The sequence below is a fragment of the Myxocyprinus asiaticus genome, chromosome 40, assembly GCF_019703515.2.
Source record: "Myxocyprinus asiaticus isolate MX2 ecotype Aquarium Trade chromosome 40, UBuf_Myxa_2, whole genome shotgun sequence".
Lineage (NCBI taxonomy): Eukaryota > Metazoa > Chordata > Actinopteri > Cypriniformes > Catostomidae > Myxocyprinus > Myxocyprinus asiaticus.
In genome coordinates, this window is record NC_059383.1 from 25,070,926 (window position 1) to 25,094,550 (window position 23,625).

At 38.8% G+C, this 23,625-nt stretch overlaps 1 protein-coding gene across 2 annotated transcripts in view; it reads left to right on the top strand.

Annotated features, from left to right (window-relative positions):
* The window catches only part of LOC127431241 (nectin-3-like protein), a 111,565-nt gene that overhangs the window by 39,831 nt on the left and 48,109 nt on the right, over positions 1-23,625 (top strand). For both annotated transcript variants that reach the window (XM_051681587.1, XM_051681586.1), the window contains exons 2-5: positions 8,633-8,983; positions 13,001-13,300; positions 21,790-21,907; positions 22,611-22,762. In XM_051681587.1, the coding sequence (XP_051537547.1) occupies positions 8,633-8,983; positions 13,001-13,300; positions 21,790-21,907; positions 22,611-22,762 (921 nt within the window). The remainder of the gene's footprint in view (positions 1-8,632; positions 8,984-13,000; positions 13,301-21,789; positions 21,908-22,610; positions 22,763-23,625) is intronic.

Genomic DNA, 23,625 nt, shown 5'->3' on the forward strand with positions numbered 1-23,625 from the left:
CATGAGTTTGGAGCGAAACAGCTCAACCAGTGGCAGGAGAGGGACAGAGTGAGCAATGGACGCATCTGGGAAACCTGTTTGAAAACTTTTTTTCTTCTGTTTGGTGCTGCTGGTGACTAAGAAATTACAAGCTTCACATAAAAGGGTGGGATTTTAAAACTGAAACGACGACCAGCCAGATTGTTTGCGGACACAAACAGGCTATTCACCAGCTGTCAGAAAGCTGGTTTCTCAAAGAATGGCAAACAATTGAAGACATAAAACGGCACCTAGAGAAGGGGCAAGCTGAGTGAGAGGCAAGTGTGAATGTTTGTATTGTGACAGTTTTGCTGCAGTCCGAGCAGTGGTTTCCTAAGGGCAGTGGTGAAGCCATTGCTCTCACACCGAGCTGGTGGTTTTGGGAAGAGTGACTCATGGGTCTCCTTCAGAAAGTTGCTCACTAGCTCCAGTCTAGACCACAGAGAGGCCCGGAGACTGCCAGAATCTACCCGATACGTGCATAAACGGCAAGGCTGAGGGGGAGATGGGGCTGGGCAATATGGCTATAAAAATTACATCTCGATAGTTTTCAGCCTATTGGCGATATTCGATAAATCTCGATATATCAAATATCGTCAATAGGCTGAAAAATATTGAGATGTAATACGTATTTGCTCTGAAATGGCTCAAACGTTATTATTTTTTATTCTTTTTAAATCAGAGGGACCATTTCATCCTAACAGCTATTGTAGCCAAGTCAATTCAATATTTTAAAGGCATTGAATAAAAATCTATTTAAAAATATTAAAGGCATGTTTCCCCACGGTTTTCCATTTAATGAACACAAGGGAAAATGCAGTTTTCAGTGATATGCACATATATATATATATATATATATATATATATATATATATATATATATATATATATATATATATATTACACAATGATAAATATTAAGAACTACTTCGCTTATTAACCAGTTAAATATTGGCTAAATTATTACTGTTCAATATATTGCCCAGCCCTAGGGGGAGGTGATTGGTCCAGAAGATTCTGAGGCTTACAAGAACTGTTTTTTAAGGAATCTCCTTAAAAGCACCCAGGTCATTTAGAGTACCCCCACCCCCCATATAAAATAATGTTTAATGTGCACTCTCTTTAATGGACAAAACTGCTGTGCCAGAATAGAGAACGTGAATGCTCAATCACCTGGCATTGTGATGCATTCTGTCTACATTGGAATGTCAGAGGAATGTGAAGCCTGATGACTGAGATCACAAAAAGCTTTCATTGATGACACTGCAGAAATGATGGTGACATCACAATGAGCTTTCATTGATGTCATTGCAGAAAAGGGCAAGATTATGACAGCTCAATAGACAAAACGGTGACTGTCATGGCACAAAAATCAACCTTTTTTTGTTGTAAAAATCACTGATTTTGACATGACTGAAAAGCTGTAACGGCACTGTGGCTACTGCAGCAGCACAGCTCATATTCTAATGCTGAGTCACAGTGTCTCTTTTACTCAGGCCTCTAATCATTCAACCTCACAGCTTTATGATTCTCAAACCACTATTTTCTAATGATCGAAACGGCTATGGAAACATTGCCCTTTCTCATCTCTCTACGTCAAAACCTTAACCTTATTCTCCCTTCCCCCAGTGGAACAAACCAATGTTTTCATTCTACTTTGGTTGTCTTTTCCATCTGAGGATAATATCATTCCATATGCTTGGTTAAAAATGATACTAGAGTGAAAGGAATATAAATAATACAAGGTGAAAAAAAGAGCCTACATGGGAAGGGAAGATTGTCAGAAGGTTATTTTCTAGTTCTATAAATTCTTGCAAACCATGGTGTAGAATATGTACAGTAGTTGTGATGTTCTTGCTAATGATTATCTTGAATATCGTGTGTGTGTGTGTGTGTGTGTGTGTGTGTGTGTGTGTGTGTGTGTGTGTGTGTGTGTGTGTGTGTGTGTGTGTGTGTGTGTGTGTGTGTGTGTGTGTGTGTGTGTTTAACATTTTATAATCTCAGACCATATTTGTTCCCAGAATGTATGAGTGTCTGATCCAAGGTCAAATCACAAGATTAATTATACTATTATGGATTATCTCAAGTCTTTATTGTTATTGACTGTCATTTCTGTCCTTGCTGATTTATTTTTTTTTATTTTTTTTATTTTATTTTTTGTGACCTAATGATGGGATAAAATAGTTATTTTTGCAATTCAAGTATTTCTGAGTGAAACTGGATATTCATGTGGGAAAAAGTTGTTGGATGGGACTTGACTTTCATCCATTGTGAATTGATCGGATGAAAAGTGACCTTTCCATTACCAGAATCGAGCCATATCTGAATGAGTTTGCTAAAATTATACCTAAATAGCTTTTGGACCTCAGGTAGGGCCATCTTGGTCTATGTGACAGAAAACAAAAGTAATTTCAAGAGGAAGAGCAAGTTAATACATCGATAAGGATTAAAGACTTAAAGGTGCACTCTGTATTTTTTTTTTTCCTCATTAAAAAAAGTTTTACTCCTAATGAAAAGTAATTTTGAAACGTGTAACTAATCATGACAACTCTCATTCAGTCATATCAGTGACCTTTTAAAAGCTGTTTTATTCTACTTGGAGAGGGTCCCCTCATGGGGACAGCCATGTTGGGTTACTACTCCATCTCAGTAACTGCCCTGTTATTGAATATTTTCACTCATGGATAAATCATGGCAGTATTTGAAAAGTACATTTTTACAATGTCATCTGTTACTGTAAACCACTGCGTTTGAATGATGCTGCTATGTCCTTAAGTCCAAGATGACATATAAAAATGAATGTACTTTTTAATAATGAATCGTTCATCTTAAGACCAAGAACATGCATTTAAGAAATAAATGGGATCCATTTCTTCATTTTCACTTTAATGAAGCAAACTTCCTCTCTCCATTCCTCCTCTCTTCTCCCTCATGCAATAATATTAGGTTAAGTGATGGAGACGTGGCAAAGTTAAACCCTTCTGCTGAGTCATGGTAGAGGTGATAACTCCACTGTGACATAACGTGAGCAGTGAATACAAACTGTCTTTTGAGAGGGAAAATTGAACCTCATCCTCACACACAGCACACAGACACGTGCAGAAAGCCTCGCATGCACCGGCACACCTTACAGGTAGCACGCGCGTGTAAAGGAATAGCTGACCGTGGCAGAATGGAGCTCAAACCCTTCTGGGATCTCGATGTCCTTGCTGTCAGGACAGTAAACTTCCTGTGCTGCTCTGAGCTCTCTGGCTGTATGGATTTGTGCTCTATATGAATGATGCAACCACCGTGCTGTGGAGCATGCATGAGTTTGTAGAATGTGTTTGCGTTATTCAGAACAAAGTGTGTGTGATTGTTTGTACACACGTTTGCTTTTATTACACTATTCAGTAATTTATTTAGAGAACAGCAAGGCTTTTTCAATGTCTCTACTGAATTTCATTCTCAGACACTGAAGCAGTTTAATTAGTAAAACAGTCATTACTGCATTGGGGAACATTTTGTTGGTTCATGGTTTTGGTAATAATTTTTCCTATGTACGGAGAATGTAAAACTAGCCTCAAACATATGCATCATCAGAAATCCTTAACATTTAAATAAGAAAGGGTCAGAATTATTTCTTTAGAGGATATATGAAAAATAAAAAACATCAACACATTGCCACCATGCACTGAAAAGGCAGCTATAAATTGATCTTGCTTTCCTTGTATTTATTTAACTTTATATCTTATATATTTATCTAAATTCATTATGCATATTATAATGATGTTGTTCTTGTTGGTTGCACACTTGAATGCTAAACATCACTGTTTGTCGATGGAAGATTTTCAAACTTGATAGGCTACTTCAATCTTAAAATTTCTTTGAAGTTTACACTATGGAAAAATAACACATGCCTGAAATTATCTACAGAACAAAGTTTGAATGGAGTTGTTTGGTCCATTAAGGTTTTGTATGTTAAGCGGATCATGCTTAATGGCACATGTTTAATATTTAGGGAGAATATCAATACAGGGGTGCATTGCAAACACTTTAATGACTACTTTCAAACAGCTTTTCCATTGTTTGGACAAACAGTTAGTCCCCCCCCCCCCCCCAAAAAAAAGCCATGGCATTAGTTAAGCAAACGTTGCCTTGTGCCGCTTAAACAGGGTAGGGTAATGTTGAAAGCGCCACTTTGTGAAAATCAGTCCACAAATGGCTTGAATTATAGTTTTATCTGCACATTAACCTTGTATAGGAGAGTTTGTTTTTTTTTTAACATTGAACTTAAAGGTGATGTGTGTAACTTTTTCAATGACAACTTGCTTATTACCCATGAGTGACACTATGTTGGTTCAGAGCGGGAACCCTGTGGCTGGTTTGTTTTAAACCCAAGTGATTTAAGGACGGAGAGGTCTGGATTTGGGCAATCCCCATCCTTGTGATTCACCGGTCTAAAATGCCTTTTCTTTAAATGCTGACGCCATTACAATGATTGTTTGCAGGCCTAAATTCTATTGTTCATTTCCCCTCTTGCTCATCCATTCCCATGAAGTCATCTTCTGGCTTTGCTAACCTACTAATGCTATTGAGCATGTTAGTTGTTCTGAACTTCCCTTATAATCGTTGTTTGCCACATTTTGTCATTTATTTTTCCTATCCTTCCGTTCACAGCAAGGATGTGTACTGTAGAGACAAAAGAGGGGAGGGTTGTTGCTGGCAAGACAAACGCTCTGGTGGAATGTTTGGAGTCTGTTGCCAAGCAATACGGCAGGTTTTGATTTACGATTACATCTTCCGACCAGTCCAGCAGCTTGTTGCAATTAGCATTGCCGTTTTAGAGGCCGAGCTGGCTGGCGGGTGGGTGTGGATACAGCATTTGTGTATTTGACTGAATATGCTCAAGCATTTTCTTCACATGATCTTCTCTGATGTATTTCCTCAATTTTCACACCACCTGTTGCTTTTAACATCTAACTGTACCCTCTGTTCTTAATATTTTCATTTCCTTGCTATCTTGTACTTTGTTACAGATTCAATGTCTTCCTCAAACCCTAAACTGATCACTAGATGATATGGATGTATTTAATCCTCAAATCCACTTCAGCAAAATTTCAATACTTGTTTAAAGCAATTTAATGGCTATTTTGCTCTAAATATGAGTTAAAATCATTGTTCGAATTGAGGGAGGGTTGGTCTGGGGTGTTGCATGAGTGTTAAGAAAAATATAATTATTCCCCTATTATAACTTGATTTTTTTAATATATTTTTTTCATCCAAATTTTAGTGATTTTGAAACTGATTTTCCATCTGAAATTTCTAAACATGCTCAGTTTGAGGTGGAAGTGACACCATGGATTATCATCATCTTCAAAAAATAAGAGGAAAGTTACTCAGTGGGGGCCCCCCAAGAGCTCTGACACAACTCAAACATTGGTTAAATACTACATTTAATGGCAGCTCACACTCAATGTATCATAGCAACAAGTTTGGCAAAAAAATATTTATTATTTTAAGTTTCCCCAGCATGCGAAAGTCGCACTGCCTGCTGACACCTTGGCTAACAGTTTTGAATCAAATTTTGCAATCTTTAAAGTGTTTTAACGGCACCCCCCCGCCCTACAGCCTGTGGCTTCCTAAAACACAATATCTGTGCTTGGGTCTTTGAGGGTTGGAAGAAAGAGAATGGAGAAGGTTGGAGATTAAATCCAGATATTTTGTTCTGTTTGTAGTGTTGCTCTGACCGGACCAAAATGACACGGTTCCATGAGGAGCTGGTTTTGATTCTTGGATTCAGGTCAGCTATCGGCCAGCCATAATACATGAAGCTCATACACAGATGGGTGGTTTTGAGAGTCGTCTTTGGCTTAGACTCTGGGTTTGTCTGATGAAGAGTGACTCTGACAGATCAATGTGTTTTAAATGGTGCTAAAGCTTTGTTCTCTAGGCAGCTTAGCATGACGCATGTCTTCCGGCTACAATGCAGTTTAGCATTTGACAGGAACATGAGAATATACTTTATTATGCTCTATTCCAAAACCTAGCGAGCTGTCTACATGGACATCCTAACCGGCATGGCACCTCACAAGTGACCAATTTGGAACTCTCTGAATATGCAGCAACTCCAACTCGACTCAAGTTTGATATTAGAATGTTGCCAAGCGATTTTCTGTAATCATAACAATTGCATGTGCACAAACATTGGGTAAAGTATCCATTTTTTACACTGGAAATTATTGTTTGCATACTGTATCATGAATGCTGAGTTTTTGGACTTCCTACTCGTTTAACAAACTGTTTGCATACTGTGTAGCAGACAAGTATGCATATTCGGATGCGAGAAAATTATGTTGCCTTGCCAGATAACTAAGGTGCTTACTGCCTACCTTTTTGAAACAGCCTTGTCTCTACTATTCTTCCAAACACAAAGTAAAAATGGTCATTTATTCATTATCCCATATGACTTTTCTTTTGTGGTACGGAAAAGATGTTTAACAGAATGCTAGAGACTGATAGCCTCCTCACTTTCACTGAATGGAAAAAAGATTCAATGAAAGTGAATAGTAACTGCCTAACTTTCTTCATGGAACGCGAAAGCAGTCATACAGGTTTGGAACGACACGGGTGTAAGTAAATTAAAGATTTTTCATTTTCAGATGATCTATTCTATTAAAATGCTGCCTGGGTTGCGCTTTTTCAGAACTTAGTGAGCTGCTTACAGAGCGTTTGCATCTCATCATTGGAAACTCCTGCAGATGACTGAAGTAGCTGTGGGAATCCAGAGTAAATCCAAATTCCATCATCTCCCCACAGAACATATTCATTTTCCTCAGCCGCCACATGTTAGAGGCTGCATGCATGTTGAGTGTTTGCGTGTCTATATACAGTATGTCACAGATTCAGATGTTGTGAGCGCAGCTGTCTGGATGCAATAAGATGCAGGTTGTCCTCATTTGGCCTTCAGTGTTTCTTTGGCATCTTTTAGCACTCATCTCTCTCTCCCGTCTCGTCTAGTCTCTCCCTCTCTTTCGCTCTCTCCTTGTGCTCATTTCACACACCCTCTCTCAGACATAATTAAGCTTTTGTTCGGCAAATGGAAAGAGGAAAAAATTATGATGAAGGACCGAGTGATGGAAGGTACACTACAGAAATGAAGAGAAGAGGCGGGAAGGAGAACAGGGAGAGATTTTGTGGTGAATGCCCATGTTGTTCTTATTTTAAAGCCCTATGGGCCTAATGGCCACCCGGCCAGTGCAAGCATTGTTCTGTGCATCACCATATCAGCCTGTTTTTTTTTTTTTTTTCAGCTCTCATCTGCCGTAACTCCATTATTCCTGACCCATTTTCAAACCTTTATTTTAGAAATCACTTGCGAGAGGTCTTTTGCAGCAAGTTGAATGCTAAATTTAGTCTCTCCAGCCCAGTGAGAGTTATTCCATTCTCTGCTTTTACAGCACAACAAATTACAGCAGCTAACCAATGTGGTATCGTGGATAAAAAGCCTCTTTTCCCCTGACGTCTAGGCTAAGGGGAATTTAATTTCTAGTTAGGAGTAAGGAGCAGAGTTAAGAGAGCTTGGTGTCTGATTGATTGGGCTTGAACAGGATAAAAACGGATTTGTCAGTTGAGATGGTGTTCAAGCGCTCTCTTCAGCAAGATAACAGCACCTCAAGTTTACTGACTTGGGATGCCAAAAGTGCTGGCGCTTCAGTACCAAGTCGATACTAAAATAAAAAAGAAACTGTACCGTCATTCTACAGTTTGTACAAGCAGTCTTGCTAACAGGTTGCTGCTTTCAAATGCCTAAATGGGTGATTCTCACAAAACCTGTAAATAAAATGTCCTGGTCCTATTTACTCAAATCAAAATGAACAAATAAATTATATTGCATATAGAAAATTGAGCCATTTTTTAGGGTCATTAAGATTATTTACATTGTGACATTATTTTCATGAGTTTTGTACATTCTAACCCCCCAATTCTCACTACCATGATGAGATAGAAAATAAATAAATGTAAAATCTAAATAGCCCTAAAATAGGTTTTATTTTATTTTATGCGTAATTTAAAATGTTTTTTTATTGATTTTGGGTTAAATACGACCAGCACATTTTCTTGAAAGATTTGCTTGAACCACCTTAATATTAAATATGTATTTGTGTAGAGTGTGAAGAGTGTTGTACAGGTAAATGGACAAATGCACTTCACTGTCAAAATGCCTGTTCTGGCAAGGTATGAAGGTGTAAACTAATGTCTTCAATGAATGTTGGGAAAGAACTGGTGGGGAAAAAATTTCACTATCAGATCTGTGCACTAGGCTTTGCACTGTAAATGCAGCCTAATAGAACTTCCTCTGTATATTATGATGTAAATTTAAATCGAGCAAAAATTGACAAGAGAGAAAGCCACACTTTATTTATTTATTTTTTGTTTTTTGTATTTTTTCATATTTATATAAAATTGTTATAAGCATTGTTTTCAATTGCATATTAGGGTTTGTTGTGGTACATCAAAAATGAAATATTTCAGTGTTATTGGTATCGAATACTAAAATTTGGGAATCATGACACTCCTAGACCTGACAAATGTTTGTTCTCTCTCTCTATGTCCCTCTTTCTCTTTGTTTTAGGGGTGGTATATGGCAGTCAAGTGGTTGTCCCCCCTAAGATAAATGCAGTGCTGGGCAAGAACGTCACCCTCAGCTGTACGGTGCAGGTGGACACAAACCTCAGTCTGACCCAGAGCTCCTGGGAGAGGAAGCTGCCCACTGGCTGGGTGACACTGGCTGTGTACAACCCCATGTTCGGCATCTCCATCCCTCCTGAATATGTGCGACGCCTGTCCTTCCGCTCGCCCTCTGCGCACGATGCCACCATTGTGCTGGAAGATGTGGGTTTCGCTGACATAGGCATGTACACCTGCAAGGTGGCCACCTTTCCACTGGGTAACACGCAAGCCTCCACCACCGTCAGTGTGCTAGGTAACAATAGAAGTGTGTGTGTGTCAGTGCTAAAAAAAATATATATTTATTTTTTTCTGCTCTGTCTGTATCCTGCAAAAGTTCCACCCCCCCAATAATGAGTAATAATTTTACAGCATTTATTAATCTTGGTTAATTTTGTTCATGATACCTAATGAATTAACAGTGTTTAATGTTTAAACCTTATTGTGAAGGGGTACCCAAATGTCTTTTTCTTTTCTAGGTGAAGCATGTTCAGTGTGTTAATTTTATTCAATCCTAGCTTAATATGTAGAAACAACTGTAAGCCATTCATAGCTTGATTTTCCCAAGAAGTGTAAAAACTGGCTGTGGCGCTATCAAAAGATTGCTTTGCTTAAACATCATGACCAGCCCGACACCGCAAGATTTGCTCAACCATTGGTGGTTGAGTTTGGGGGTGGGACTGTTTGTCTGACAAACAGCAAATGGTGGGAGTGTCCGGGAAACCTGTTTGAATAAAACCATAAAAGCCATAAAAATACCAACTTTTTTTTCCAGTGTCTCTAGAGGCACAGAAATGTCACACTTCACCATAGTTGTTTTTTTTTCTTGATGGCTTTTGTGTGTAATTTCTGTGCCACTAGCGCTACTGAACAGAATTGCAAAAATAAAGGTTTGTTTCCAAACTGCTTTTGTCCCGCCACCAACTTACACCATTGGTTGAGTCAGTGTTATTCTATCAGTATGGATGGATCACTCATAACAATCAGAGGAATTTTTATAGCACCACGGAGATAGTATTTACAGTTTTGAGAAAATAAACCTACAAATGGCTTACTAACAGTTGTCTCTGCATATTAAGCTCAGATAAGAGAAAGTATTTTAACACAGAAAAGTTGCACGCTAAAGCTTTCATTTGAAATAATAGCTGTAAGTTAATGCATGCAGCTATAATTTAACTCTGTGACTTAAAAAAAAAAAAAAACTAGAAAATGATGGCATGTGATATAAAACCTATTAACATATTACTGATTATTCCAAGCAAGCGATTGTTCTGTCAACTGGCCTGAAACTTAACACTGGCCTAGGTCATCCTTTTTGTGAGCCCTGTGGTTTTTGTCTGATTATGTTAGATGAAAAATGTTTATGCACTCGGTCAGTCATAGCGTGGTGCTTGAGTATTAACGCTAAAGTGCCATGACAAACCTTTTGCATGTGTTCACTCAAACAAACAGAGAAAAGCGTTCAAGTGGATGCACATCACAGCTGGTGAATAGACCACTGCTTATTTGTTTAGTGGGGAAGTATGCACTGTGTGTGCGAGAGAGGAAGAACATTAGGATCGACTCCAGGGCAGGAATGAAAGGTATGATTTGGGAGATAGACCAGCTCTTCCAGAAAACATGATGTTGAACCCCTGGAGCACATCTGTTCTGTTGAACATGCACATGAATGAATAAAGTGGTGTGCTGTTGTGATCTGGGTGTACGAGCAACAAGAGGATGTTTGCAAGCATAATGCCTTTGTTTAGGTGTATTAATTATGTATTATGATACGGGGGTCTGCGGAGAGTTGCTCTTACCTCTGTGAGCACAAGATGAAGGTTGGTAGTAAATGAGATTTAGGTAGAAGTTGAGTGAATATTCATGGAGAGAAAGATGAATTGTTGTAGATGATGTCATAGATGAATTGGGCTGTGCAGTTGGAGGAACATTGGAATATGAACTAGACCTCTTATAAAGGTGTTTATTTATTTTTTTCCAGTAGTTGCCTTTAGCTTACCCAGGGATTTTTAATAGTACAAAAAGTGCGAAAAGTGTTTTACATTTTCTGAAGAAAATGTGAGTGCTGCTTGTCCATGCAGAAGTCACCAACACGATGCGTGTTGTGGGTGGCTGCCATGGCATTGCTGTACAGTTGCTAAGGTGTTCGTTTATGGTTTCTAGCATGTTTTATGCAGTTGCTAGGATGTTCTGGGTGATTGCTAGGTGGTTGCTTACTGGCTTAAGAGTTCATTCCAAATTATCTATAATATGGGATTGTTTGGGTCCCTCCCTCAATATATATTGTAAATCATTGGATTTTTTTTTTTTTCACCTGCTCAGTGGAAATCACAAGTCTGATCACTTAGAGAAGTAATAGCACACCTCTCCTGAAGAAGCCACACGATTTAAGGTATCACAAATGGCCGTAGCACAAACCGTGAGGGCCAAGTTACTTGCCAAACTTTAATACGAAGACTTGAGATATTTTCGAAACCTATAACCTTAAGTATGAGCAATAATAATAGTGATGCTTGCCTTAGCAAGCTCCACTAACAAAAGAGTAGAGACAAATAAGGACGGGAGGTTTAATAAAAGGAGAGGGGAGGAGGTAGGGTGCTGGAGGATGGAAAGTGGTGGTCTAGTGAGGGAGGGGAACATGTGCTGGAGCTATAATTAGATCACGAGGAATGTGCTGTGTGTGTGTGTGTGTGTGTGTGTGTGTGTGTGGATACAGGAGTGTATGAGCGTGAGAATGATGCCCTCTGCTTTTAGGATCCATTGCACTTTAGGATGTCGATGCAAGGTCTTGTTGAATATGTGGTTTAACGTGACAGACGAGGCTTGGCACACACACAACTGAGCAAACATGATGACATGAGTGTAGAGCTCATATAAACTCACAGGCACTTATGACATGTCACTCATACACCATATGCAGACTGAATGAATCGATAAAGGTAGGGAGACCACAGCTGCTACTGTTCTCTCTGAAGGTCAGCTGCCAATGTTAATACTTTGCAAGATAGGAAGAGAGAGAAAACCCATAGAGAGAGAGAGTGAGAAACAAACGCAAGTCAGTGAGTGTAGATTCAATTGGTACAGGGCCATCACTTAAATTCACGGGGCCTGGAGCAACCACATAGCTCGATTTAAAGGAATAGTTCAACCAGTTATTACAACTTTTATTTACTAATATCACTGCAATTCCATGAAACGCAAAAGGAAAATTTTGAAGAATGTTCTGGTTGCTCTTTTTCATGCAATTACAGTGAATGGGGACCTGGAGCTTTCAAGCTCAAAAAATTGCATCATTTTATTAGGAAATGAGATGCACACATTAAAAGAAATTGAAACAAGGATGTTGCATATCAATGCGATTATAGTAAGAAGTAACAAAGCACAACATATCGTTTATGTGATTGTATCGACACAGCCCTACAAATTACCACATACTTTTTTTGTGACTAGTTGACTTAGTGGGCCCACTTGTCATCAAGTCCAAGGCAACGTTCCCATTTGTCCCTCCCTTTGATGGCCTTGAGTGGAGAAACTGAAGGGGAGAGTGACCCACACGTTGTATTTCTGTCAGCCACGGCGAAGGAAAAGCTCAGCTTTCCAGTCCTGAACACTGCAGGATTCATAACGGCTTGCACACCCAAGCTCTGCATTTTCCGCCGAAGGCTACCATGTAAACTGGATAAGCCATTAAAACTAATAATTTCATCTCTGGAAAAGCACTTGGTGCTTTCTGATGAGAAACCAGGGCCGCTCACGGCCGGTAGTTACCGCACTTTTTTTTTTTATTTTTTTTTTTTTTTATTGTCCCAGTCATCCTTATCAGTTTATGAGTTTATTGGATGTGATACCAGAGTGATTTTAATGCTGAAGGAGATTATCTTTTGTTTGCATTGTACTCTTGTCTGAATGGATTTCCTTTTAGCTCGGTTCATTATCTTCATACATCTTCATACATCTTTGTAGTAATGGGATGAGTTAGTGTGTCCTCTCACATTAAAGCTTAATGAAACCCAAGAGAAACTGTTTCGGTTTGGTACATTTAAAGGGAAAATTCACTCAAAATTTCAAATTCCATTTACTCACCCTCATGTTGTTTATATCACGCCCATATGATTTTCTACCTTGATCATTGCATTTATTTTTCCATACCATGAAAGTGAATGTTGACACTTTCATCTAACATTCTGCCTAACATCTACTTTTGTGTTCCATGGAAGAAAAGTTCTCTTGCACATTAACTTCATTTCATTAAATATTTCTCTCTCTCCCTTAGTGGAACCAAAGGTGTACGTCTCGGCTGGATCTGCCGCTTTGATCGACGGTGGAAATGAAACTACGGTGGCCACCTGCATTGCAGAGAGGGCACGGCCTCCTGCCGACGTCTCCTGGGAGACAAATCTGTATGGTACATCCGAGGCCCACATGCAGGACGACGCCAACGGCACCACTATGACTCAGGTGCACTATACCTGGAAGCCCAACCGTCACGCCCAGGGTCACACGCTAACATGCGTGGTAAAACACCCCGCCCTGCAGAGCGACTTCAGGATCCCCTACATTGTCAACGTGCAGTGTGAGTATCGGACCCATTTAAAGACCAGATGAAATTGCCCTACAAGCACAGTTTTCCTGCCTGTGTTGACTTTCCCCATTGAAAGAGGAAGTTTGGGAGGGACATATCAAAGATCTTGTTCCTTAGCCAGTGGGCTTTAGTTATTTAGTTAGTGTCACTGCTGTGAAATATGATTTGTTATATGCTAGTCAGTTGCAGGTGTAAATTAGGGGGATAGACACTGACATTTTAGAGAGCATTTGATTGGACAAAAATGTGTAGTGCAAGATGATTCATACATTTTTTTGGTCCCTTTACCCAAAAGACTGTACGTTTTCATGTGTAAATCGGTTAAAAGTGAAATTTTGTCAACATGTTAGAATGCACTGGCATATAGATGGCCTCAGAGTTAATACACTTGAACTGAAAGCCACAAAAAGCAAACTTTTTGACCTATAATTTTTTTTTTTCTCCCCAATTTGGAATGCCCAATTCACAGTGCACTCTTAAGTCCTCGTGGTGGCGTAGTGACTCTCCTCTATCCGGGTAGCAGAGGACGAATCTCAGTTGCCTTCATCTTATCACGTGGCTTGTTGAGCGCGATACCTCAGAGACGTAGCGCATGTGGAGGCCGACGCTTTTCTCCGCGGCATCCACGCACAACTCGCCACGTACCCCACCGAGAGCGAGAACCACACATTATAGTTACCACGAGGAGGTTACCCCATGTGACTCTACCCTCCCTAGCAACCGGGCCAATTTGGTTGCTTAGGAGACCTGGCTGGAGTCACTCAGCATGCCCTGGATTCGAACTCGTGATTCCAGGGGTGGTAGTCAGCGTCAATACTCGCTGAGCTACCCAGGCCCTTTGACCTATAATTTTTTTTGAACATTTATTCAGGATGTGACAAGTGTATGGGTGCTTGATTCGGTACATGTAAGCCTGTTTTTAGTTGCCTTATCCAGCACAACAAACCCCCAAGTATAGCTTCTCCATGAAGATTTCATGGCTAAGTCCCTTTAAGGCAAGTCAGGTCATATTTGTAATGCCTTTGGGCATATTACAAGCGCTTTCAACATTTAATCACATGCAGGATATGAATTATAGATGTCGACAATAAAAATTTTTACTAGTTGTTTAATCTTGATATAAGGAATGGAATAACTACTCGTGAAAGTGCTAATTTTTTATATCAGTAATTACATTTTCACTAGTAAAAGTATTCATTCATTATCAAAAATGGAATTCCAGCTAGTAAACAATTTATTTGTTGTTGCATTTTCACTAATAGAATTTCACAATGAACAGTCATTTACTACTATTCAAAGCGCAATTACAGATCCGGAGTGTCTATTTGCACTGCGGTGTAAATATCATCTGCCACACAGTGCAGCCATTTTCATCCCAATAGTCTGGTGGAACCACAGAAATATACAACAAACTAAACATTAGGTGCCGCTGCAGTGATGTGGGGTGCAAAGACGGTGTGTGAGTGTGTACTGTTGTCGGTTAGAATCCGCATTTTATCCCACTCTTTTTCCCATCCGATTTCCTGTTTCCACTCTTAATATTTCCTTTTAATACTAAAAATAATAGATAAAAACGAATATAATGTTGATTTCATCACAGTGATTTGGTCACGGTAAATGTCGGAGTACAGAGAAGGGTTTGATCCGGATGCGAGGTCTGTCGATCGCACTTGTTCCTGTGGCTTGGCATCGATTGTATGTAGATTTGATCTAATAATGTAGTAACTATGTTTTTTGGCAGAAACCATAGTTTTAATTAGAGCCTGACCGATATGGGATTTTTGAGACCGATATGGTGGCCGATATATTTAATTTGAGCTGGAATGAAAACAGACCTTTTCTATGTGTATTTTCACCAATTTTGCACCGATATGACTATGCAAAGGTACTCAGAAGGCTGCTTTCTTAAGCAAATATTTTTATCAAAGAATATTTGACATTATTATTATTATACATTGTCAGCAAATTCTAGAAATGAACACTGAGAAAATAAATACAAATACAATAAATAGCTTAATAAACATCAGTACTGTATGTTTAGTATGTCAATTGCTGACCATTTAAATAAAGAATAAATAAAAATACAATAAATAGCTAAATAAACATCAGTATTACTGTTTAGTAGCAGTCAAATGCTGACTATATTAATACTGCCGAGTCAAGAAACAGCGGCAGCCATGTTACACCGTATTCTGCTAAACGAGTTCAAGGGAAACTTTCAATGGTGGAAAACCAGACTTTTAAATATTACATTTTATAAATGACACGACTGGAAATGTTCAGTTGAAGGGTGTACCAAACTGTGAATCCTGAACTAAACAGTTTGGTGAATACATGTTTACACATTAACTTCCACTCAGCTGACAACAATGAAAGTAGCTGTGTGATTAGGTAGTTAGCTATAAGCTCATTGTCACGAAGAGTAAAAGACGGACGTTGTTGATTTTACTTTCCAGCATTGTGTCTCGCCAACTAGGTAATAACATAGCGTGAAATCAACACTCAACAGACGCAATCCACCACCGTACCGTTGTCTGCTGAGCTGCAAAAAGATGCTCTGATGTTTACCTTTCAATCTGCCACATTACTGACTGCACTGGCAAACTATAGCTGGTTAACAGCAAACAGACATGAGTGACATGGTTGTCAGGGACAAGGTTAATGTTATATTAGTTATATTGAAAAGGGTCATTGTTTAAGTTTCCAGTATGTATTTAACAGACTAGTTAACAACTTACCGTGATGACACCGCTGAACTCCGCCCTGTCTGCAGAGCCACCGTCAGTTCAGCTCTGTAAACAATGGAGGCGGAGCACGCTTTGCCAGCCGGCTGGTATATCGGTCGGGCACTAGTTTTAATGCAATTAACCATGGTGTTACTACAGTAATATGGTGGTAACTGTGGTTTATTTTATGGTTACTGTAAATTTACAAAAAATACCATGGTGAAACTATGGTTACTGTAGTAAAACCAATGTTTTTTCTAAGGGAAGGTTAGGTTTAGGGGTAGGGGTTAATGTAGTGTGTCTGTGGGACTCTAAATAAGCACAATAAATACACTGCAGTGATGCCCATACTGTATGTTAGTATTAAAAAAAAAAATGGGTGCAAATATTATGTGACACTATTTGCACCAGGGTGCATTTAGTATCTACCATTATGTGCACCAGGGTGCAAATAGCATCTATCTTACACATATCTGTAATTTCTTACCAGTTGAAATTCCAATTTCACATATCAGCAATGCATTTCTTACTAGTAAAAATTATCATTTTTTATATTAATAATTAATTTGTTACTAGTGTAAATGTTAATTCCTGATATAAAAAATTAGATTACAAATACACTGCGTGCCCAATTATTAGGCAAGTGAGTATTCTGATCTTATCATTATTTCCATGCACATTTTCCAACTCCAAACCATATAAACTTGAATGCTTATTGGATTCAGTCATTTTCAGGTGGTTATGTATTTGTGTAATGAGGGAAGGTGTGGCGAGAGTGACTAACGCCTTATATCAGGATGTGCATAATTATAAGGCAGCGTCATTACCTCAGGTAAAATGGGCCAAAAAAGAGATTTAACTAACACTGAAAAGTCAAATATTGTAAAATGCCTTTCAGACGGATGCAACACTCTTGAAATAGCTAAACTATTGAGGCGTGACCACCGGACAATCAAACATTTTGTTGTGAATAGTCAACTGGGGTGCAAAACACGCATGGAGAAGAAAAGGCACAAATTAACTGCAAAAGACTTCAGAAGAATTAAACGTGAAGCTACCAGGAACCCATTATCCTCCAATGCCACCATATTCCAGAACTGCAACCTACCTGGAGTGTCCAGAAGTACAAGGTTCCAAGTGCTCAGAGACATGGCCAAGGTCAAGAAGGCTGAAACATGACCACCACTGAATATATTCACAAGTTGAAGCGTCAAGATTGGGCAAAGAAATACCTGAGGACAGATTTTTCAAAGGTTTTATGGACAGATGAAATGAGAGTGACTCTTGATGGACCAGATGGATGGGCCCATGGCTGGATCACTAATGGACACAGGGCACCACTTTGAGTCAGGTGCCAGCAAGGTGGAGGAGGGGTACTATGGGCTGCTATCATTAAGGATGAGGTAGTTGGATCTTTTCGAGTTGAAGATGGACTGAAACTCAACTCTCAAACCTACTGCCAGTTTCTGGAAAGTACTTTCTTCAAGCAGTGGTACAGGAAGAAGTCCTCAGCATTCAAGAAGGCCATGGTCTTTATGCAGGACAATGCTCCATCACTACTGAGATCTTATGGGCCCTTCTCAAACATGAGATTTACAGTGAGGGAAGACAATACACCTCTTTGAACAGCATTTGGGAGGCTTTGGTTGCTGCTTCAGCGAAAGTTGATCGTGAACAGATCAAGAAACTGACAGACTCCATGGATGGAAGGCTCATGGCAGTTATTGAAAATAAGGGTGGCTATATTGGTCACTGAATATTTTTGAAAGGCCAAAAATGTTATTTAATTGTCATTTTGTATTACTTATTTGTTGCACCTACTCTAAAAATTGAGAATAAACAATTGAGTTGGGAGAAATCATTTTTGTAATTTAGTTGCCTAATAATTGTGCACACTTATATATTCCCCTGAGAAAGACAAAACTCACTTTTTCTTTGTTAAACATTCAGGTTTGAGGTTCAATAACATTTCAGATTGACTGAGGGCATTGTGTTTGTTCAACAATAAAATTAATCCTGAGGAATACAATTTGCCTAATAATTGGGCACGCAGTGTAGTGAAAATGTTAATGTTTGATACATCTGTAAATGTATGACATTTTAGATTAAATGTCAAAAGGCTTGCGATATCGGGCAGCTATTTTCTATTGATACAAGCTCCTATTTACTTGAATCCGGCAAGAACAAATAACATATTTCAAATCAGCAATTAAATCTGACAACAATAATATAATAAATTGTGCTTTATTTCAAATCGCACAAAAAAGCTATTTTTCAGGCCGGTCCAGCTAATGCACCTTCTCGAGTAAACTCACGGGCTCCATCAAAAAGGCCCTTTTAACTGTAAATTGGACTTCCATTCCTACAGCTACCATTTTCAGCATTACGATTTTTCCCCATATTTCTCCCATTCACACACATTTATTTATATATATATATATATATATATATATATATATATATATATATATATATATATATATATATATCAAATATATAATCTCATGCTGATACAGGTCAGGAGCTTCAGTTAATGTTCACATCAATAATCAGAATGGGGAAAAATGTGATCTCAGTTAATTGGACCATGGCATGATTGTTGGTGCCAGATGGGCTGGTTTGAGTATTTCTGTAACTGCTGATCTCCCGACATTTTCACACACAACTGTCTCTAGAATGTACTCAGAATGGTGCCAAAAACAAAAAACATCCAGTGAGTGGCAGTTTGGTGGATGGAAATGCCTTGTTGATGAGAGAGGTCAACGGAGAATGGCCAGACTGGTTAGAACTGACAAAGTCTACGGTAACTCGGATAACCGCTCTTTACAATTATGGGTTGCCGTTGTTTTGGTGGCACGAGGGGGACCTACACAATATTAGGCAGGTGTGTGTGTGTGTGTGTGTGTGTGTGTGTGTGTGTGTGTGTGTGTGTGTGTGTGTGTGTGTGTGTGTGTGTGTGTGTGTGTGTGTTCACACACACACACACACACAGGCGGCCAAAAGTTTGGAATAATGTACAGATTTTGCTGTTATGGAATGATTGGTACTCTTATTCACCAAAGTAGCATTCAACCGATCACAATGTATAGTCAGGACATGAAAAATTACTATTACAATTTGAAAAAAATGGTCAGAACTTACTGCTTCAAAGAGTTCTCATCAAAAAATCCTCCACATGCAGCAATGACAGCTTTGCAGATCCTTGGCATTCTAGCTGTCAGTTTGTCCAGATACTCTGTCAGTTTGTACCACGCTTCCTGTAGCACTTGCCATAGATGTGACTCTGCTGTCTGGTACTTCTCACGCACCTTACAGTCTAGCTGTTTCCACAAAAGCTCAATGCGGTTAAGATCCATAACACTTTTTTCAAATTATTGGTTGTCCAATGTCTGTTTCTTTGCCCACTCTATAACCTTTTTTTCTTTTTGTTTTTCTGTTTCAAAAGTGGCTTTTTCTTTGCAATTCTTCCCATAAAGCCTGCACCCCCGAGTCTTCTCTTTACTGTCATACATGAAACTGGTGTTGAGCGGGTAGAATTCAATGAAGCTGGCAGCTGAGGACATGTGAAGCATCTATTTCTCAAACTAGAGACTCTGATGTACTTATCCTCTTGTTTAGTTGTACATCTGGCCTTCCACATCTCTTTCTGTGCTTGTTAGAGACAGTTGTCCTTTGTCTTTGAAGACTTTAGTGTACACCTTTGTATGAAATCAATTTCAAGCATTGTGTAGCCTTCATTCCTCAAAACAATGATTGACTGACGAGCTTCTAGAAAAAGCAGTTTCTTTTTTGTCATTTTTGATCTAATATTGACCTTGAGACATGCCAGTCTATTGCATACTGTGGCAAATCAAACACAAAGACAATGTTAAGCTTCATTTAATGAACCAAATAGCTTTCAACTGTGTTTGATATAATGGCAAGTGATTTTCTAGTACCAAATTAGCAATTTAGCATGATTACTCGAGGATAAGGTATTGGAGTGATGGCTGCTGGAAATGGGGCCTGTCTAGATTTGATCAAAAATTACTTTTTTCAAATAGTGATGGTGCTGTTTTGTCCAAACTATACATTGTGATCAGTTGAATGCCACTTTGGTGAATTAGATTACCGATTTCCTTCTGAAACAGCAAAATCTATACATTTATTCCAAACTTGTGTGTGCGTGCATGCACCACGTCAGAGCAATCAGATTTACATCCAAAGTCCACATCTGTTTTCCATATCATCTCAGTGCGGTAACTATCCACATGACATGAAGTCTTCGTGCTGTCTTATGAGTGAGAGGCAGGCCACGATAGCGCTAGTAGTACACTTTCACTATGACACAGTCCTTAAGATTTCAGGGAATAAGGGCATTGATGCTTCAGCCTAATTATTTATCAGTACTATTTAACGCTTTCCTCCTCCCACACACACCGGCTTCTGCAGATCACCTTTGAGAGGAAGGCACGCACTGTATGCGTGTGTCTGTGGTGGTGGCGAGTGCGTAAGTGCAGATGTCTACTATGAAATATAGATGTAGTGTTGAGGGGCAGGCACAGGAAGCAGTCTTGAAGGGAGTAAAGACAGGGCGAGGTCACATCAGTCATGGAACTACGCTTCTGCAGTCACGAAAGCTGCTCTCTATCCATCTTCTACATCCCATTTTGCATGGGACATCTTAATTCAGCACTTTCACTTAAAGAACTTTAAAGAGCTTTTGTAAAGCACAAATCAATACCGTTAGCGTCTATTTTCTTTGTAAGTGGTTTTGTACTTTACTGGTTAGATGCACACTAGTCCTAATGAAGAATTGTGTTGCTTTATTCTCATTATTAATTAGTATTAATGATTTTGTTGTGTTTATAGACAAGCCTTATTGTCGTACGATTTATCATGGATATACAAATGCTCAGCTTAAAGGAAATCTTAAAGGAATAGTTCACCCAAAAACAACATTGTTGTTCCAAACCTGTATGCTGTTATTTTTTGTGGGACACAAATGACGAGATTAACACTCTTTTCTATACAATGATTGTTCATGGTGACCATGCCTGACAGGCTCTAAAAAGGACAAAAACGTACCATAAAATGAATCCACATGACTTGCGCAATATACATTCCAAGTCTTTTGAAGACATACGATAGCTTTGTGTGAGGAACAGACTGATATTTAAGTCATTATTTACTGATAATCTTGCCCTCCATTGAGCTGTTAACTCGAGGACTGGATCATTTGAGAATTGAATCAATCTGATTCATGAACGTATAATTTCTTTCATTAACTTGGTCAGTTCATGTGTTGAATGGCACTGAACCAGTTCTCAAGTTCAGCTCACTGCATCAACGATCCGGCTTCAACAGTTCTCGAGTTAACCGATCACTAGATAGAATATCATCAATGAATAAATACTAAAATTTAAGTCTGGATCTCATACAAAGCTATCATATGGCTTCAGAAGACTTTGAATATAGTGAACAAATCATATGGACTAATTTAAAGGAGGATTTTTTTTTTTAAGCTTTGCAGATGTGGTCAAAATGAAATGTCATTGCATGGAATAGAGCTGCATTAAGACTCTTTAAAAACTTTTATTTTGTGTCCCACATAAAAATAACCACATACAGGTTTAGAACAACAAGGGTGAGTCATGACAATTTTTATTTTGGGGTGAACTATCCCATTAACTAGGCATAGCCTTGCCTTACCTTTCTTACTCTACATTGAATGATCCCTTTGTGCTCTGTGTGTGTGTGTGTGTGTGTGTGCAGTTGCTCCAGACATCCTGGTGCTGGGCTATGAAGGCGACTGGTATGTGGGCAGGAAGAATGTACAACTGAAGTGTCGAGCCAAAGCCAACCCGCCTGCCCAGCACTTCAGATGGATCAGGTGTGTAACCACTACACTCACAATGCTGTCAGTACAGAGTTTGTTAGTGCCATGGCCTGATTTCAGAATTCATCTCAAACAGCAGATGCTAATTACATCTCACAACACCACTGTTGTCTTTCAAACTGTCAAGTTCACTATATGAACCTTTTCCATTTCATGAGTGTATGCCCAAAGTATCAAATTGTACGCGGTTAAAGCAAGATGGTTGTAATCCATTAAAATTTTAGTCAGGATTGGTCACTCATTTGGAAGATTGTACAACAATCATGTGAGCTTAAACGTTTATTAATTGTGGTTGTATATCCACAAGCAGTCATACACTACCACACCTATTCATTCTGTCATTATTTTCCACATTTTTTGAATAAGGAAAAAACATCAATTTTTAAATAACATAAATGGATGTTATGGGATTTATGCAGCTAACAAAAATGTTTAATAAAAACTATCTTTACAGTTTTGAAGGAGTTCCCATATATGTAGGGCTGTTGGCTGTTTTTACTCTCTGGTCCAAATGCTTTTAAATGTGTAATTCTTACATGGGCACAACCTATGTTTGTCTACAAATTTAAGCACCAGTTTTTAGATAAACATTTCTTAAAGATCAAGAGACTTTTGACAGGTACAGTAGATGATTTTACATTTAAGAAGGTCTCATTGTTTGAAAACGGTCTAACATAGACATGTTTGTGTGTTTTAGGTTGGATGGAGAGATGCCAGATGGAGCAGAGGTGCTGAATAACTCTTTGGTGTTTATGAGTCCCCTGCAGAAGAACGACTCTGGAGTTTACAGGTGTGAGGTGGCAAACGACATTGGACTACGCAGTCGGGACATTAGTATACGTGTTCAGGGTAAGACATGAAATGTGAGATGTCTGTCTTCCTTCAAGGAGTAGTTCACCCAAAAATTATAATTCTCATCATTTACTTACCCTTTTGATTTTTTTGTGAACAATTTGTTACATTTTGGTCTGTTTCTCACCCAAAGCATCAGAAAACACTGATTAAACTACTGGAGTCATATGAATTGCATTTATGCTGCCTTTATTTCCTTTTTGGGGCTTGAAATTGTGGAATCCATCTTACCACTGTTTTTTTTAAGTGTGTTAAATAAGTTTGATGTCCCATGTGAAGCTGAAGAAAATCGGTAAGGGGCAATTACTAAACTTCACCTATGAAATATACTATTTTTATTGTAACACTCAGACACAGAGGTTCTTTAGTCTGTGCTTGTTTTAATATGTTGGCTTATGTCGGAGATGAATGTGACTTCACAGATAGATGCAGGGTTTGAAGTGTTGTATGTGGTTTTCTATAAAAGATTAGTTCACTCAAAAACGAAAATTCTGTCATTTACTTGCCCCGATGTCATTCCAAACCTGTATGCTGCTATTTTTCTGTGGAACACAAAAGGAGATACTGACATATCTTTACACTTTCTTCACAAGATAAAAACAGGTCATGGTAATCTTGGCTGGCCAACTTCTAAAATGGCCAAAAAATACCATTACATTTTCCATGCAACATATGCGCTATATTCCAAGTCTTTCGAAGCCACACGATAGTTTTGTGTAAGGTACAGACTTAAATTTAAGTCATTATTCACTTAAAATGACCTAAAATCTTCCCCTGTTTTGCAGCACTCAAAGCCCATTCATTATTCTGCACATTTCAAGGTGGCATACCACATTCAGTCACGACACATTCTCACCAGG